The 15,018-nt window shown below is 47.0% G+C and overlaps 1 protein-coding gene across 1 annotated transcript in view; it reads right to left on the reverse strand.

Annotated features, from left to right (window-relative positions):
* Nucleotides 1–15,018, reverse strand: part of LOC110489662 (vascular endothelial growth factor receptor 1) — a 69,009-nt gene that overhangs the window by 39,667 nt on the left and 14,324 nt on the right. The window contains exons 5-10 of the mRNA XM_036943824.2: nucleotides 8,337–8,499; nucleotides 8,083–8,219; nucleotides 6,949–7,120; nucleotides 6,444–6,561; nucleotides 2,449–2,618; nucleotides 1,898–2,045 (exon numbers count right to left, since the gene is read on the reverse strand). Of these exons, the coding sequence (XP_036799719.2) occupies nucleotides 1,898–2,045; nucleotides 2,449–2,618; nucleotides 6,444–6,561; nucleotides 6,949–7,120; nucleotides 8,083–8,219; nucleotides 8,337–8,499 (908 nt within the window). The remainder of the gene's footprint in view (nucleotides 1–1,897; nucleotides 2,046–2,448; nucleotides 2,619–6,443; nucleotides 6,562–6,948; nucleotides 7,121–8,082; nucleotides 8,220–8,336; nucleotides 8,500–15,018) is intronic.

A 15,018-nucleotide genomic window follows, 5' to 3' on the forward strand; every position in this document is an offset into this window, starting at 1 on the left:
AGTTTAATTAGGTAAAGCTATTCATGTTAAGGCAGTCAGTATTCACTGCTGATTGGCAAGATAACAGTTCAGTGAAGTTATGTGAAGTTGCTACGGCAATTGAATGTGGAGAGTTTCCACAAGCATTGGAAGTAGGCAGAGTATGTGCATGTGTGTGTATGTGTGTGTGTGTGGAGGGGGGGGGGGGGGGCTGGTGTGATAGGTCAAGTACATAGTTGACCTACAGTATGATGTCACAGCGTGTCTCTGTGGGGAATATACAGGGTGATAGTTTGGTCTGGAAGCCATGTTGCTCAGGTTCTGGTTAACCTCTTCCACCTGAAAACAACCAACACAATAGTGTCTGACCTCCAAGACCTGCCAAGTGTGTGTGTGTGTCAATCACAGTTGATTGTTGGGGAGGGCCACTTCTCATGAGAACTTGAGAATGTGTGTATTGTATGTGTGTCTGTGTGTTGGAATATCATAGCTGATTATTGGGCAAGTCCGTTTCTCACAAGACCTTTAAAAAATGTGTGTGTCAGTGTATGAGTGTGTGTGTCATGAGGTGAGTGTATGTGTGTGCATGTGTGTGTGTCAGATTTGAGAAAAGGCATCCCAGAATGCAGTGTGCAATCACAGTAATAAACACCCATCTCACCCTGCGTTCTGGACAGGAAAATCACAGCGTTTGATTTAGGAACCAACTAATCATGACTGAGAACACAGAAGAGGCCTCTATTGAAGTGACTGAAAACACAGAAGAGGCCTCTATTGAAGTGACTAAAAACACAGAACAGGCCTCTATTGAAGTGATTGAAAACACAGAACAGGTCTCTATTGAAGTGACTGAAAACACAGAACAGGCCTCTATTGAAGTGACTGAAAACACAGAACAGGCCTCTATTGAAGTGACTGAAAACACAGAACAGGCCTCTATTGAAGTGACTGAAAACACAGAACAGGCCTCTATTGAAGTGACTGAAAGCACAGAACAGGCCTCTATTGAAGTGACTGAAAACACAGAACAGGCCTCTATTGAAGTGACTGAAAACACAGAACAGGCCTCTATTGAAGTGACTGAAAACACAGAACAGGCCTCTATTGAAGTGACTGAAAGCACAGAACAGGCCTCTATTGAAGTGACTGAAAACACAGAACAGGCCTCTATTGAAGTGGGCTTTTATTACTCTGCTCTTTAAGTCTGAGTGACATTGTACTGTGTCTGTGAATGTACCAGGCAGACACACGCACGCGTGCACACACACACGGATGGACAGACACAGACGGACAGACAGACAGACGGACATGGACGGATACACAAGGACAGAAACACACACACACACATACACACACACACACATAGTAAAAGAGTCAGACAAAGACATGACGAAACAAACACACACTCACATTCACACACTCACAGACATGAAAGACTTCCAAAGACATCTGTTCTGGTTGCAAAGAGGAAACCCTGTCTGAACACATGCTGAATTAGACAAAACATGTCTCCCTTCACAAACAAACACACACACACAGACACTCACACACACATTATCTCATTCACACCCTAAAACAGGCACACATCTTATAGTCACACACACTGTTCTGCCACAATTCTGCCATATTCGAACCAGCGACCTTTCGGTTACTGACCCAATGTCTGACAGGTTTTAAGAATAGTACTGCACAGTGTAAAGTATTAGGAGACTATGTGGGCATGCAATTAAGGTGTGTGTATTCATTATTCTGGATACACAGTATGCTGTATGCAAGTATGTTGATTGGATATGTATCGGCAAGGGTGTCAGGACTGTATGTGTGTCTGTGCTTTAAGTAAAGGAGTATTTACAAACCTTTTTGAAGATGTGTGTGTTTATGCTACTGCATGTGACATGTGAGAACAAGGTGTACTTACAGGCCTTTGGGGGGGCAGGGGTGCCAGAGCCATGCGATGTGAGGAGGGGGGACTCCGTGGGAGGTGCAGTGCAGGGCTTGTCTGCTACCCCGCGGAACACTACCTGGGTCCTGCACTGACACTGCCTTCTCCCCTATCCCAGGACTCACTGGAGGAACACAGAGAGACACATAGACCATGAACAGGGAGAGAAGACAGAGAGAGAGAGAGAGAGAGAGAGAGAGAGAGAGAGAGAGAGAGAGAGAGAGAGATGGGGGGGAGGGAGGGAGGGAGGGAGAGAGAGAGAGAGAGAGAGAGACAGAGGGGAGAGAGAGAGAGACAGAGGGGGGAGAGAGAGACAGAGGGGGGGAGAGAGAGAGAGAGAGAGAGAGAGAGAGAGAGAGAGAGGGTGAGAGATAAAAAGGGTAAGAAGAGAAAGGGAACAGAATGGATCAGCAGAATGTCTAGGAGACACAAAGTGGGCACAGAGCTAAAGAGAGGATGCATGAAGAATAATTTTTTTTTGAGAAAGCGATGGAGGGTGAAGAGTGCAGGGAAATCTTTGTCCTCACCGTTGACCACAAGAGAGAGCGTTAGGTTCTGGTAGAGTCTGTGTTCCTGGATTCCAACCAGGATAGTGTACTTCCCTGCATCCTCCTCCGCCACATCACGGATCACCAGGGAATTCCCGTCCACATGGTAACGGGAACACTCCTCCGCTGCCACCTTCCCATCCTTCAACCTAACACGGAAAAACATGCAGGAAATTCCTCAATGAACTCTTATGTGAAGAACAATTAAATAATGCTCAAATGAAGAATGCTAAAACGTCATACATGTGTAACTTGGTCATCTCTATCTCTCACATAGGTTAGTGTAGGATAGTGTGTTATTATCTATGCATAGTCATAGTATAGGGTAGTGTAGGGTAGTGTAGGATAGTATAGGGTAGTGTAGGGTTGTGTAGGGTAGTGTAGGATAGTGTAGGGTAGGATAGTGTAGGATAGTGAGTGTACGATAGAATAGGGCAGTGTAGGACAGTGTAGGATAGTGTATGGTAGGGTAGTGTAGAGTAGTGTACAATAGTATAGGGTAGTGTAGGATAGTGTAGGATAGTGTATGGTAGTGTAGGGTAGTGTACGATAGTGTAGGGTAGTGTACGATAGTATAGGGTAGTGTAGTGTAGTGTAGGATAGTGCAGGGTAGTGTACGATAGTGTACGATAGTGTAGGATAGTGTAGGATAGTATAGGGTAGTGTAGGATAGTATAGGATAGTATAGGGTAGTGTAGGATAGTATAGGATAGTGTAGGGTAGTGTACGATAGTGTAGGGTAATGTAGGATAGTGTAGAGTAGGATAGTGTAGGATAGTGAGTGTACGATAGAATAGGGCAGTGTAGGACAGTGTAGGATAGTGTATGGTAGGGTAGTGTAGAGTAGTGTACAATAGTATAGGGTAGTGTAGGATAGTGTAGGATAGTGTATGATAGTGTAGGGTAGTGTAGGGCAGTGTAAGGTAGTGTAGGATAGTATAGGGTAGGATAGTGTAGGATAGTATAGGGTAGTGTAGGGTAATGTAGGATAGTATAGGGTAGGATAGTGTAGGATAGTGAGTGTACGATAGAATAGGGCAGTGTAGGACAGTGTAGGATAGTGTATGGTAGGGTAGTGTAGAGTAGTGTACAATAGTATAGGGTAGTGTAGGATAGTGTAGGATAGTGTAGGATAGTGTAGGGTAGTGTAGGGCAGTGTAAGGTAGTGTAGGATAGTATAGGGTAGTGTAGGATAGTGTATGGTAGTGTAGGGTAGTGTAGGATAGTGTAGGATAGTGTATGATAGTGTAGGGTAGTGTAGGGCAGTGTAAGGTAGTGTAGGATAGTATAGGGTAGTGTAGGATAGTGTAGGGCAGTGTAGGGTGGTGTGTGATAGTGTAGGATAGTGTAGGATAGTATAGGATAGTGCAGGGTACTGTAGGATAGTGTAGAGTAGGATAGTGTAGGATAGTGAGTGTACGATAGTAGAGGGCAGTGTAGGACAGTGTAGGGTAGTGTAGGATAGTGTATGATAGTGTAGGGCAGTGTAGGGCAGTGTAAGGTAGTGTAGGATAGTATAGGGTAGTGTAGGATAGTGTAGGATAGTGTAGGACAGTGTGGGATCGCGTATGACAGTGTAGGATAGTGTAGATTAGTGTAGGGCAGTGTAGGGTGGTGTATGATAGTGTAGGATAGTGTAGGATAGTATAGGATAGTGTGTAAGATAGTGTATGATAGTTTGGGATAGTGTATGATAGTGTAGGGTAGTGTATGGTAGTGTAGGATAGTGTATGATAGTGTAGGGCAGTGTAGGGTAGTGTAGGATAGGATAGTGTAGGATAGTGTAGGGTACGGAAGTGTAGGATAGTGTATGGTAGTGTAGGGTAGTTTAGGGTAGTGTACGATAGTATAGGGTAGTGTACGACAGTATACGATTGTATAGGGTAGTATAGGGTGTGGGATAGTGTATGATAGTGTAGGATAGTGTAGATTAGTGTAGGGCAGTGTAGGGTGGTGTGTTATAGTGTAGGATAGTGTAGGATAGTATAGGATAGTGTGGGATAGTGTAGGATAGTGTAGGATAGTGTATGATAGTGTATGGTAGGAGAGTGTAGGGTGGTGTAGGATAGTGTAGGATAGTGCGGGATAGCGTATGATAGTGTAGGATAGTGTAGATTAGTGTAGGGCAGTGTAGGGTGGTGTGTGATAGTGTAGGATAGTATAGGGTAGTGTAGGATAGTATAGGGTAGTGTAGGGTAGTGTAGGGTAGTATAGGATAGTGTAGGATAGTGTAGGATAGTATAGGGTAGTGTAGGGTAGTATAGGGTAGTGTAGGGTAGTGTAGGGTAGTATAGAATAGTGTAGAATAGTGTAGGGTAGTATAGGGTAGTGTAGGGTAGTGTAGGGTAGTGTAGGATAGTATAGGGTAGTGTAGGATAGTATAGGGTAGTGTACGATAGTATAGGGTAGTGTAGGATAGTATAGGGTAGTGTAGGATAGTATAGGGTAGTGTACGATAGTATAGGGTAGTGTACGATAGTATAGGGTAGTGTACGATAGTATAGGGTAGTGTAGGATAGTATAGGGTAGTGTACGATAGTATAGGGTAGTGTAGGATAGTATAGGGTAGTGTAGGATAGTATAGGGTAGTGTAGGATAGTATAGGGTAGTGTAGGATAGTATAGGGTAGTGTAGGATAGTATAGGGTAGTGTACGATAGTATAGGGTAGTGTAGGATAGTGTAGGATAGTGTAGGATAGTGTATGGTAGGGTAGTGTAGAGCAGTGTACAATAGTATAGTGTAGTGTAGGATATTGTATGGTAGTGTACGACAGGATACGATTGTATAGGGTAGTGAACGATAGTATAGGGTAGTCCAGGGTAGTGTAGGATAGTGTAGTGTACAATAGTATAGGGTAGTGTAGTGTAGTGTAGGATAGTGCAGGGTAGTGTACGATAGTGTACGATAGTGTAGGATAGTGTATGGTAGTGTAGGATAGTATAGGGTAGTGTACGACAGGATACAATTGTATAGGGTAGTGTACGATAGTATAGGGTAGTGCAGGGTAGTGTAGGATAGTGTAGGGTAGGATAGTGTAGAATAGTGAGTGTACGATAGTATAGGGCAGTGTAGGACAGTGTAGGATAGTGTAGGGTAGTGTAGGATAGTGTAGAATAGTATAGGGTAGTGTCTGCAATCAAACAGAAGAAAAAGCAGCAGCAGGGAGGCAGAGAATAAAGTATACTATCTAGACTGTATATGTGTGTACGGGGCCTCACTCTGGTTTTGTAACTTTTGTTTATATGTATGATAGTGTAGGGCAGTGTAGGGCAGTGTAGGGTAGTGTAGGATAGTATAGGGTAGTGTAGGATAGTGTAGGATAGTGTGGGATCGCGTATGATAGTGTAGGATAGTGTAGATTAGTGTAGGGCAGTGTAGGGTGGTGTGTGATAGTGTAGGATAGTGTAGGATTGTATAGGATAGTGTGTAAGATAGTGTATGATAGTGTGGGATAGTGTAGGATAGTGTATGATAGTGTAGGGTAGTGTATGGTAGTGTAGGATAGTGTAGGGTAGTGTAGGGCAGTGTAGGGTAGTGTAGGATAGTATAGGGTAGTGTAGGATAGTGTAGGATAGTGTAGGATAGTGCGGGATAGCGTATGATAGTGTAGGATAGTGTAGATTAGTGTAGGGCAGTGTAGGGTGGTGTGTGATAGTGTAGGATAGTATATGATAGTGTGTAAGATAGTGTATGATAGTGCGGGATAGTGTAGGATAGTGTATGATAGTGTAGGGTAGTGTATGGTAGTGTAGGCTAGTGTAGCGTAGTGTAGGATAGTGTAGGGTAGTGTAGGATAGTGTAGGATAGTTTAGGATAGTGTATGGTGGTGTAGGATAGTGCAGGGTGGTGTAGGATAGTGTAGGGTAGTGTAGGATAGTGTAGGGTAGTGTAGGATAGTGTGTAAGATAGTGTAGGATCGTGTAAGGTAGTGTAGGATAGTGTGCAGGCTAGCTGACAGTCTGTAAGTTCTTACCAGATTACTTCTGGGGCAGGGAAGGCTCGTAGTTTGGGGGAGAGACGGTATGACTTCTGTCCTGCATGAGCCTCCACTTCAGCCCCCTGTCTGGGCTTCAGACGGATAAAGGGACGGTCTGGGAGGATAAACAGACAGACAGGCAAGCATGCGCACACACACACACACACACACACACACACACACACACACACACACACACACACACACACACACACACACACACACACACACACACACACACACACACACACACACACACACACACACACACACACACACACACACACACACACACACACACACACACACACACACACACACACACACACACACACACACAGAGAGAGAGGATATCACGCATTAATGACATATTACAGATAGTGATACAGGGGAGGGTTGTTATTCGTATTCTTACTGCAGAAGTGGGTGTTTACCATCAATGAATTTCCTCATGAATGAATTTGTCACAGAGGTGGGAAGTATTACGTTTATTTTGACTCACCATAGACTGTGACAGATACGTTAGTCTCTCGACTGACCGGTCCACTGGTCACTCGGCAGATATAGAGCCCTCTGTCAGAGCGGTGGAGTTTGGGGATGGACAGAATACTGTAGAACACCATGTGAAATGTACTGGCCATGATCCACCTACTGACTATGGCTGACCTGTTGGCCTGAGGGGAGAGAGAGGGAGGAGGGGTAGAGAAAGACAGAGAGGGAGGGAGGGAGGGAGGGAGGGAGGGAGGGAGGGAGGGAGGGAGGGAGGGAGGGGGGGGGGGGTAGAGAAAGACAGAGAGGGAGGGAGGGAGGGAGGGAGGGAGGGAGGGAGGGAGGGAGGGAGGGAGGGAGGGAGGGAGGGAGGGAGGGAGGGAGGGAGGGAGGGAAAGAAAGAAAGAAGGAGAGAGAGAGGGACAGGGAGAGGTAGAGAAAGACAGACAGAGGGAGGGGAAGAGGTAGAGAAAGAAGGAGAGAGAGAGGAAGGGGAGAGGTGGAGAAAGAAAGGGGGAGAGGTGGAGAAAGACAGAGGGAGGGAGGGAGGGAGGGAGGGAGGGAGGGAGGGAGGGAGGGAGGGAGGGAGGGAGGGAGGGAGGGAGGGAAAGAAAGAAAGAAGGAGAGAGAGAGAGGGACAGGGAGAGGTAGAGAAAGACAGACAGAGGGAGGGGAAGAGGTAGAGAAAGAAGGAGAGAGGGAGGAAGGGGTCAGGTAGAGTAAGATGGAGATAGTGAGACGGACAGGGAGAGATAGAGAAAGTCAGACAGAAAGAGGGAGGGGGAGAGGTAGAGAAAGAAGGAGAGAGAGAGGAAGGGGTCAGGTAGAGTAAGATGGAGATAGTGAGACGGACAGGGAGAGATAGAGAAAGTCAGACAGAAAGAAGGGAGAGGTAGAGGTAGAGAAAGAAGGAGAGAGAGAGGGAGGGGAGAGGTAGAGAAATATGGAGAGAGAGAGGGAGGGGAGAGGTAGAGAAATATGGAGAGAGGGAGGGAGAGGAGAGGTGGAGATATTATTCAGATATAGTAAAAGTTTTCCAAACAAGTAGTCAGATGGTGAAGTTATTCTACATACAGTACTGCATACTGTAACATCACACTTCTTAGTAGTGTATGCCATAATTGTAGTGTTCTTCATAAGGTCCTACCTGTCCAGGGTAGTCCCAGCTGATGGACACTCTGCTGTTCCACTCTGCAGTGACAGTACAGTTGATGGCCAGACTCTCCCCCTGTAGAGAGTGCACTGGACTGGTACTGTTCAGATATACCTTCATGATCTTATTCACTGGGACAGGAGTGGGGATAAGATATTTGAATATTTACAATTTATAGAATTCACTGGATTTTTTTCATTAGGTGTGTGTGTTTGTGTGTGTGTGCCTGCATGTGCATGTGTGATCACCTTGTCTGTGTGTGAGGTAATTGAGGGAGTGCGTGGTCCCGTTGACAGAGGTCTTGCAGGAGAACAGGCCGATGTAGAAGTAGGTGGGGCTGTGGATGAGGAAGCCCTGTCTGCTGTTCCACACTATGTTCCTCTGGTCTGGGGTCAACTCCTGGTCAGGAAACTGGAGACATGAACACACATCGTCACAACCATAAAAACAGTCTCATAAAAGCAACGTCACACAGAAGCAATGTGGTCAATATGGTCAACTTGCATTCAGTGTTCAGAAAACAGGTACATCATGAACTCAACCACAACTAAAACTATTTTCTTATCTCAACCACCAACCAATCATGAACTCAACACAATCGTGTTATGAGCTATTCAGAACCACGACCACATCCTGAACCATACCAACAACACATCCACAACCATACCAACAGTCACTCAAAAGCAACCCTGCACACACAACTCCTGAGCAAATCATGAACACACAACAAAACAGAACAACATGAGGGCTGATAAGGACTAACATGAGGCCACAGTGGTAAACGTAGGATGAACATTATTGCTGCAATAAAATTAAACAAAGTAACTTGACAACCTCACAATACGCTCTCAACAACAGACACTGACATTACGTAAATGTACAGACATTTCACCCTGCTGATGTGGATTCTGTCTGTGGAGACAGAGTCTGGAGTTACAATAGAGACAGAGTCTGGAGTTACAATAGAGACAGAGTCTTGAGTTACTGTAGAGACAGAGTCTGGAGTTACAATAGAGACAGAGTCTTGTGTTACTCTACAGTAACACAAGACTCTGTCTCTAGTGTAACTCCAGACTCTGTCTCCACAGTAACACAAGACTCTGTCTCCACAGTAACACAAGACTCTGTCTCCACAGTAACACAAGACTCTGTCTCCACAGTAACACAAGACTCTGTCTCTATTGTAACTCAAGACTCTGTCTCTATTGTAACTCAAGACTCTGTCTCTATTGTAACTCAAGACTCTGTCTCCACAGTAACACACAGAGTCTTGTGTTACTGTGGAGACAGTCTCTACAGTAACACAATACTCTGGAGACAGAGTCTTGTGTTACTGTAGAGACAGAGTATTGTGTTACTGTAGAGACAGAGTATTGTGTTACTGTGGAGACAGAGTCTTGAGTTACAATAGAGACAGAGTCTTGAGTTACAATAGAGACAGAGTATTGTGTTACAATAGAGACAGAGTCTTGTGTTACTGTGGAGATAGAATCTGGAGTTACAATAGAGACAGAGTCTGGTGTTACTGTAGAGACAGAGTCTGGAGTTACAATAGAGACAGAGTCTTGAGTTACAATAGAGACAGAGTCTGGAGTTACAATAGAGACAGAGTCTTGTGTTACTGTAGAGACAGAGTCTGGAGTTACAATAGAGACAGAGTCTTGTGTTACAATAGAGACAGAGTCTTGTGTTACTGTGGAGACAGAATCTGGAGTTACAATAGAGACAGAGTCTTGTGTTACAATAGAGACAGAGTCTGGTGTTACTGTGGAGACAGAGTCTGGAGTTACAATAGAGACAGAGTATTGTGTTACTGTAGAGACAGAGTATTGTGTTACTGTAGAGACAGAGTCTTGTGTTACTGTGGAGACAGAGTCTTGTGTTACTGTGGAGACAGAGTCTTGTGTTACTGTAGAGACAGAATCTGGAGTTACAATAGAGACAGAGTCTTGTGTTACAATAGAGACAGAGTCTGGTGTTACTGTGGAGACAGAATCTGGAGTTACAATAGAGACAGAGTCTTGTGTTACAATAGAGACAGAGTCTGGTGTTACTGTGGAGACAGAGTCTGGAGTTACAATAGAGACAGAGTATTGTGTTACTGTAGAGACAGAGTATTGTGTTACTGTAGAGACAGAGTCTTGTGTTACTGTGGAGACAGAGTCTTGTGTTACTGTGGAGACAGAGTCTTGTGTTACTGTAGAGACAGAATCTGGAGTTACAATAGAGACAGAGTCTTGTGTTACAATAGAGACAGAGTCTGGTGTTACTGTGGAGACAGAGTCTGGAGTTACAATAGAGACAGAGTCTTGTGTTACAATAGAGACAGAGTCTGGTGTTACTGTAGAGACAGAGTCTGGAGTTACAATAGAGACAGAGTCTGGAGTTACAATAGAGACAGAGTATTGTGTTACTGTGGAGACGGAGTCTTGTGTTACTGTGGAGACAGAGTCTGCAGTTACAATAGAGACAGATTCTTGTGTTACTGTAGAGACAGAGTCTGGAGTTACAATAGAGACAGAGTCTTGTGTTACTGTAGAGACAGAGTCTGGAGTTACAATAGAGACAGAGTCTTGTGTTACTGTAGAGACAGAGTCTGGAGTTACAATAGAGACAGAGTCTTGTGTTACTGTGGAGACAGAGTATTGTGTTACTGTAGAGACAGAGTCTTGTGTTACTGTAGAGACAGAGTCTGGAGTTACAATAGAGACAGAGTCTTGTGTTACTGTGGAGACAGAGTATTGTGTTACTGTGGAGACAGAGTCTGGAGTTACAATAGAGACAGAGTCTGGAGTTACAATAGAGACAGAGTATTGTGTTACTGTAGAGACAGAGTCTGGAGTTACAATAGAGACAGAGTCTTGTGTTACTGTGGAGACAGAGTATTGTGTTACTGTAGAGACAGTCTGGAGTTACAATATAGAAAGAGTCTGAAGTTACAATAGAGACAGAGTCTTGTGTTACTTTGGAGACAGAGTATTGTGTTACTGTGGAGACAGAGTCTGGAGTTACAATAGAGACAGAGTCTTGTGTTACTTTGGAGACAGAGTATTGTGTTACTGTGGAGATAGAGTATTGTGTAACATGGTTGTTTTCTTGGAGGAGGCAGACTTGAGGAAATTACTGTTACCCAGTGGAAGCATCCTGCCCTTTCTCAGGGAACAGGTGGACCCCCCACCCCCAGTGTTAATTAGCTGATAGTTCCCTAACCCCCAGTGTTAACTAGCTGATAGCCCCCCACCCCCAGTGTTAACTAGCTGATAGCCCCCCCCCCAGTGTTAACTAGCTGATAGCCCCCCCACCCCCAGTGTTAACTAGCTGATAGCCCCCCCCCCAGTGTTAACTAGCTGATAGCCCCACCCCACCCCCAGTGTTAACTAGCTGATAGCCCCCCCACCCCCAGTGTTAACTAGCTGATAGCCCCCCCCCCCAGTGTTAACTAGCTGATAGCCCCCACCCCCCCAGTGTTAACTAGCTGATAGGCCCCCACCCCCAGTGTTAACTAGCTGATAGCCCCCCCCAGTGTTAACTAGCTGATAGCCCCCACCCCCCCCAGTGTTAACTAGCTGATAGCCCCCCCCCACCCCCAGTGTTAACTAGCTGATAGCCCCCCCACCCCCAGTGTTAACTAGCTGATAGCCCCCACCCCCCCAGTGTTAACTAGCTGATAGCCCCCACCCCCCCCAGTGTTAACTAGCTGATAGCCCCCCACCCCCAGTGTTAACTAGCTGATAGCCCCCCCCAGTGTTAACTAGCTGATAGCCCCCCCCCAGTGTTAACTAGCTGATAGCCCCCCCCACCCCCAGTGTTAACTAACTGATAGCCCCCCAGTGTTAACTAGCTGATAGCCCCCACCCCACCCCCAGTGTTAACTAGCTGATAGCCCCCAGTGTTAACTAGCTGATACCCCCACCCCACCCTCAGTGTTAACTAGCTGATAGCCCCCCAGTGTTAACTAGCTGATAGCCCCCGTGTTAACTAGCTGATACCCCCACCCCACCCTAGTGTTAACTAGCTGATAGCCCCCTAGTGTTAACTAGCTCATAGCCCCACTGGGGTGGAGAGGGGTTGAGGGGGGTTGAGAGGGGTTGAGGGGGGTCGAGAGAGGTTGAGGGGGGTGGAGAGGGGCGGAGAGGGGTTGAGGGTGGTAAGGAGGGGTGGAGGGGGTTAAGGGGGTGGAGACAGGTTGAGGGGGTGGAGAGGGGTGGAGAGTGGTTGAGGTGGTTTGAGGTGGGTTGAGGTGGGTTGAGGTGGTTTGAGGTGGTTTGAGGTGGTTTGAGGTAGGTTGAGGCAGGTTGAGATAGGTTGAGGTGGGTTGAGGTGGGTTGAGGAGGTTTGAGGTGGGTTGAGGTGGTTTGAGGTGGTTTGAGGTGGGTTGAGGTGGTTTGAGGTAGGTTGAGGCAGGTTGAGGTAGGTTGAGGTGGGTTGAGGTGGTTTGAGGTGGTTTGAGGTGGTTTGAGGAAGGTTGAGGTGGATTGAGGTGGGTTGAGGTGGTTTGAGGTGGTTTGAGGTAGGTTGAGGTGGTTTGAGGTGGGTTGAGGTGGGTTGAGGTGGTTTGAGGTGGGTTGAGGTGGTTTGAGGTGGTTTGAGGTGGGTTGAGGTGGTTTGAGGTGGTTTGAGGTAGGTTGAGGCAGGTTGAGGTAGGTTGAGGTGGGTTGAGGTGGGTTGAGGTGGTTTGAGGTGGTTTGAGGTAGGTTGAGGTGGTTTGAGGTGGGTTGATGTGGTTTGAGGTGGGTTGAGGTGGGTTGAGGTGGTTTGAGGTGGGTTGAGGTGGTTTGAGGTGGTTTGAGGTGGGTTGAGGTGGGTTGAGGTGGTTTGAGGTAGGTTGAGGCAGGTTGAGGTAGGTTGAGGTGGGTTGAGGTGGGTTGAGGTGGTTTGAGGTGGTTTGAGGTAGGTTGAGGTGGTTTGAGGTGGGTTGATGTGGTTTGAGGTGGGTTGAGGTGGGTTGGAGGGTGAGAGAAATGTCAGGATGAGGGAAACATGACTCCAATCCATCTGCTCACATTCTGTTACTACAGGATATAGACACTCAGACTGGACTGAATTGGACCCCTAGGTCATGCTACACCTCCTCTCCTCTCCTCTCCCCTCGCCCGACCGGGTCACTTTCACGGCTGCAGAGAGAGAGAGTGGCCCCCTGGGTATTGTTCCCTGCTGAAAGGTGGGCCGGACAGATTAAAGATCCAGGCAGAGTGCAAAATCATTCCAGGAAAAAAACACACTCCAGTGTGTGTGACAGAGTGTGTGACAGTGTGTGTGTGTGTGGGATGGACTCTACGTTCGAAATGCTGGGCCAGATCGGGACGGATGGAGGGAGGGGCGAGGGAACACAGAGTATTTTTAGCATAATTACCTTTGTGGCTCAGGGCCGGGCGTTTGTGTGGAGATGGGAGCAGGACGTAAACATAGAGAGCAAACAGAAGTGAAGTGTGTGTGTGTGTTCTGCCTCAGTGTGTGTGTGTTCTGCCTCAGTGTGTGTGTGTGTGTTCTGCCTCAGTGTGTGTGTGTGTGTGTGTGTGTTCTGCCTCAGTGTGTGTGTGTGTTCTGCCTCAGTGTGTGTGTGTGTGTGTGTGTGTTCTGCCTCAGTGTGTGTGTGTGTGTGTTCTGCCTCAGTGTGTGTGTGTTCTGCCTCAGTGTGTGTGTGTTCTGCCTCAGTGTGTGTGTGTTCTGCCTCAGTGTGTGTGTGTTCTGCCTCAGTGTGTGTGTGTGTTCTGCCTCAGTGTGTGTGTGTTCTGCCTCAGTGTGTGTGTGTTCTGCCTCAGTGTGTGTGTGTTCTGCCTCAGTGTGTGTGTGTTCTGCCTCAGTGTGTGTGTGTTCTGCCTCAGTGTGTGTTTGTTCTGCCTCAGTGTGTGTGTGTTCTGCCTCAGTGTGTGTGTGTTCTGCCTCAGTGTGTGTGTGTTCTGCCTCAGTGTGTGTGTGTTCTGCCTCAGTGTGTTTGTGTTCTGCCTCTGTGTGTGTGTTCTGCCTCAGTGTGTGTGTGTTCTGCCTCAGTGTGTGTGTGTTCCGCCTCAGTGTGTGTGTGTTCTGCCTCAGTGTGTGTGTGTTCTGCCTCAGTGTGTTTGTGTTCTGCCTCAGTGTGTTTGTGTTCCGCCTCAGTGTGTGTGTGTTCTGCCTCAGTGTGTGTGTGTTCTGCCTCAGTGTGTGTGTGTTCCGCCTCAGTGTGTGTGTGTTCTGCCTCAGTGTGTGTGTGTTCTGCCTCAGTGTGTGTGTGTCCTGCCTCAGTGTGTGTGTGTTCTGCCTCAGTGTGTGTGTGTGTTCTGCCTCAGTGTGTGTGTGTTCTGCCTCTGTGTGTGTGTGTGTTCTGCCTCAGTGTGTGTGTGTTCTGCCGCGCTTCGTTTCGGATTCCAAGGCACATCCTGAAGGGAGAGCCAGGGACGAGAGGAAAGTGAGAGATTACTGAGTGGTTTGTTTATTTTTTTTTGCACTTTTACCATTTCCTGAAACACTCCTCGGAAAGACAATGAATGAATAAACTGCCAGCAGCCCACTCACCCTACCTGAATGTTGTTGAATTGTATTGATCAAACCGTTCAATCTCTTCCACAGAAGAGGCTATCTACGTACAATAATACTGTCAAAAGATTTGCCTGAGGGGCATCCCTTGCCTTGCTAGCGCCAGTCAGTCCTGCCCATTACTACTGGCACCTCAGCTTCCTCTGGCCAGGATACCAGCTGGTTAAGGAATCAGGAGGAGGTTGGCAGCCAGACCGCCTTAGGAGAGGAGGGGTGTGTGAGTAGGGGGAAGGGTTGGCGGAGACAGGGGGCACTCCAGACCCCATGTCCTGTCTCCGGGGGTAACAACAGTGCCAACAGGACGACAGAGGAAACCGCAGGCGCCGCTCACTCAGAAGCGGTAAAAAAGGGGCAACTCTGACACACTGAGACGTTGCCACAAACACACACACACACACACACACACACACACACACA

Source organism: Oncorhynchus mykiss, chromosome 15 (assembly GCF_057628025.1).
Source record: "Oncorhynchus mykiss isolate SJ-2025 chromosome 15, ASM5762802v1, whole genome shotgun sequence".
Lineage (NCBI taxonomy): Eukaryota > Metazoa > Chordata > Actinopteri > Salmoniformes > Salmonidae > Oncorhynchus > Oncorhynchus mykiss.